The 2500-nt window shown below is 52.6% G+C and overlaps 1 protein-coding gene across 19 annotated transcripts in view; it reads left to right on the top strand.

Moving 5' to 3' along the window:
* LOC135114746 (transcriptional activator protein Pur-beta-like) overlaps nt 1-2500 on the top strand; it is a 113958-nt gene that overhangs the window by 80254 nt on the left and 31204 nt on the right. For 2 of the 19 annotated variants that reach the window (XM_064030753.1, XM_064030752.1), the window contains exon 1: nt 498-1058. The exons of 15 other annotated variants lie outside the window; for them this stretch is intronic. In XM_064030753.1, the coding sequence (XP_063886823.1) occupies nt 938-1058 (121 nt within the window). In that variant the 5' untranslated portion in view covers nt 498-937. Of the gene's footprint in view, nt 1-492; nt 1059-2500 lie in introns of those variants that run through there. 2 more of the 19 variants (XM_064030751.1, XM_064030756.1) reach the window with 2 other exon arrangements.

The following is a 2500-nucleotide window of genomic DNA, read 5'->3' as shown; positions in this document are numbered from 1 at the left end:
ATCCACCTGGAGAGGCTCTCCCGTGGCAGGCCGTGAAGGCGCTGCTTGCAGGCGCTGGTCAGGGTGCCATGATGGTGGTGGATTTAAGGTCAGCGGGCGGCGGCGGCGGCGGCGGCGGCAGTGGTGGTAGTGGTGGTGGTGGTGGTCGGGGCCTCCCATACGCTGCTTGCTATTGAGGTCGTGGTGTTTTTTGTCAAGTGGTGTCGGGGTTGTTGTTGTCATGGGTGGCGGTGCCGTGAGAGGCTGGCACTCCAGGGCAGATGGTGGTGATGTGTCCCGCACACCTTCCTGCTGCCCACACTCGCACACACACCTTCAGCAGCCCTGCTTGGGATGCCAGCACCTGGTGTGGGTAATAGGTCGGCTGCGCGCGCAGTGCTTGGTGTTGGTAGCTGTGTTGGTGGTGGTGGTGGAGGAGGAGGAGGAGGTGGTGGTGGTGGTGGTGGTGGTGGCGGCGGTGGTGGTGGTGGTGGTGGCAGCGGCGGCGGCGGTGGTAGAGAGTGGCATGAGCCAGGACCTGGAGTGTGGCGGCAGTGTGGCTGGTGAAGTGACGCGCGCCCCACGTCCCGCCTGCCGTCCTCCCGCAGCTGGTGAACACCTCCGCCACCTGGTGCCGCTGCTGGCGGCTCAGCTCGCTGCCGCCGCCGCCGCTGCTGAAGCGTTCACCCCCTGTCCCGCGACCCCTGCTGCTAAGGACGCTTCTCGGATCCCGGTGGAGCCTGTCTGGCCAGGGCGTGCTGCTCCTACTGAAGACACTATGTGAGGCTTGTCCTCTGTCAGCTGCGTGTATTGATCCAAGGAGCAAGGTGTTGGTGGTGGTGTGCGGCGCCACGACCCGTGCTAGTGTAGAGTGCCGGTGGTCCGGCGTGCCCCGCCCCTCGCGCCCCTGACCACGGTCATGGTGTGACTGCTGGCCTCTCGGAGGGCGTGGCCCAGCATGGCTTACGGCGGCCGGGGGCGAGGTGGAGGAGGAGGAGGAGGCTACCGTGGTGCTGGATCCTCTCTTCCCGGGGCCGTCGCGCCCCGTCGTCCCTATGATGACGACGACTCCGAGGAAGGTAAGGCGACCCCGACCCCCGGGGCCTGTGAACGCGTCCAGTACAGGGGCAGGCCAGCCTTGGGTCTCCCGCGCGCACACGCATGCGAATACACGCGCACACGCATGCGATACTCACTCATACTCACACACACACACACACACACACACACACACACACACACACACACACACACACACACACACACACACCAGCGATCATAATGGAGTGACCTTATCACCTGTGACATACCACATCACCGTCACGTGACGAGTCCCGTCGAGACACACACACACACACACACACACACACACACAAGCAGGAATAGCAGCAGCAACAGCAGCAGCAGCAGCAGCAGCAGGGGAACAAAGACAGCTCCCGCCGCGGCTTCAGACGAAGACGGTGAATCAATTGTTTCACACCAGGAATTTGCGAGTGACGCCCTGGTGCTTGGCATGAAAACACCAACACCACCACCACCACAGACACTGTCACGAGCCTCCACCATTTCAGACAGCTAAATTCTCCACCTGATGTAAAATCCCTTCATTGTCTGGTGCACCAAAAAAAATAAAAAAAAATAAAAAAATAAATAATAATAAATAAATAAATAAATAAAATAAAAATAAGTAAATAAAAAAAAAAAAAAAAAAAAAATATATATATATATATATATATATATATATATATATATATATATATATATATATATATATATATATATATATATATATATATATATATATATTTATTTATTTATTTATTTATTTATTTATTTATTTATTTATTTATTTACACAATAAATTTTTAGGCGAAACAACCTGATATGCAGATGGGGGCGGGAGGTGGGGGCGTACTGTAATGCTGGGGATGAATAGGAGGAGGAGGAGGTAAGAGGAAGTACTGGCAATTAGGGTTCGTACTCACCTCTTATTTATGTACTCATATGTGCGTGTCCGTGTGTGTGTGTGTGTGTGTGTGTGTGTGTGTGTGTGTGTGTGTGTGTGAGTGTGTGAGTGTGAGTGTGAGTGCGTGTATGTGTGTGCGTTTGAGCATGAATGAGGACAGCTTCCGGGGATTGTTGTATGAATCCCCTTCCCTGTGTGTGTGTGTGTGTGTGTGTGTGTGTGTGTGTGTGTGTGTGTGTGTGTGTGTGTGTGTGTGTGTGTGTGTGTGTGTGTTTAAATTTGGGGGTCACAACTCTTGTGGTTATCATGTGAGATTGTGGGACTTCACCTGCCCTGTAGTAGTAGTAGTAATAGTTAGTAGTAGTAGTAGTAGTAGTAGTAGTAGTAGTAGTAGTAGTAGTAGTAGTAGTAGTAACAGTTTTGTTCCTCTACTGTCCATAGTAATTGTGGTAGACGCGAATGTTAGTTGTGTTAGTAATCCTGACGGAGGTGGAGTTCCCGCTAGGGTGAGGTGGAAGAGACGAACAGCAGGGAGAAGTAAGTGGAGAAGGTTAG

The sequence above is a fragment of the Scylla paramamosain genome, chromosome 28 (assembly GCF_035594125.1).
Source record: "Scylla paramamosain isolate STU-SP2022 chromosome 28, ASM3559412v1, whole genome shotgun sequence".
In the NCBI taxonomy this organism is placed as follows: Eukaryota; Metazoa; Arthropoda; class Malacostraca; order Decapoda; family Portunidae; genus Scylla; species Scylla paramamosain.
This window is presented reverse-complemented; position numbering and strand designations above follow the sequence as displayed.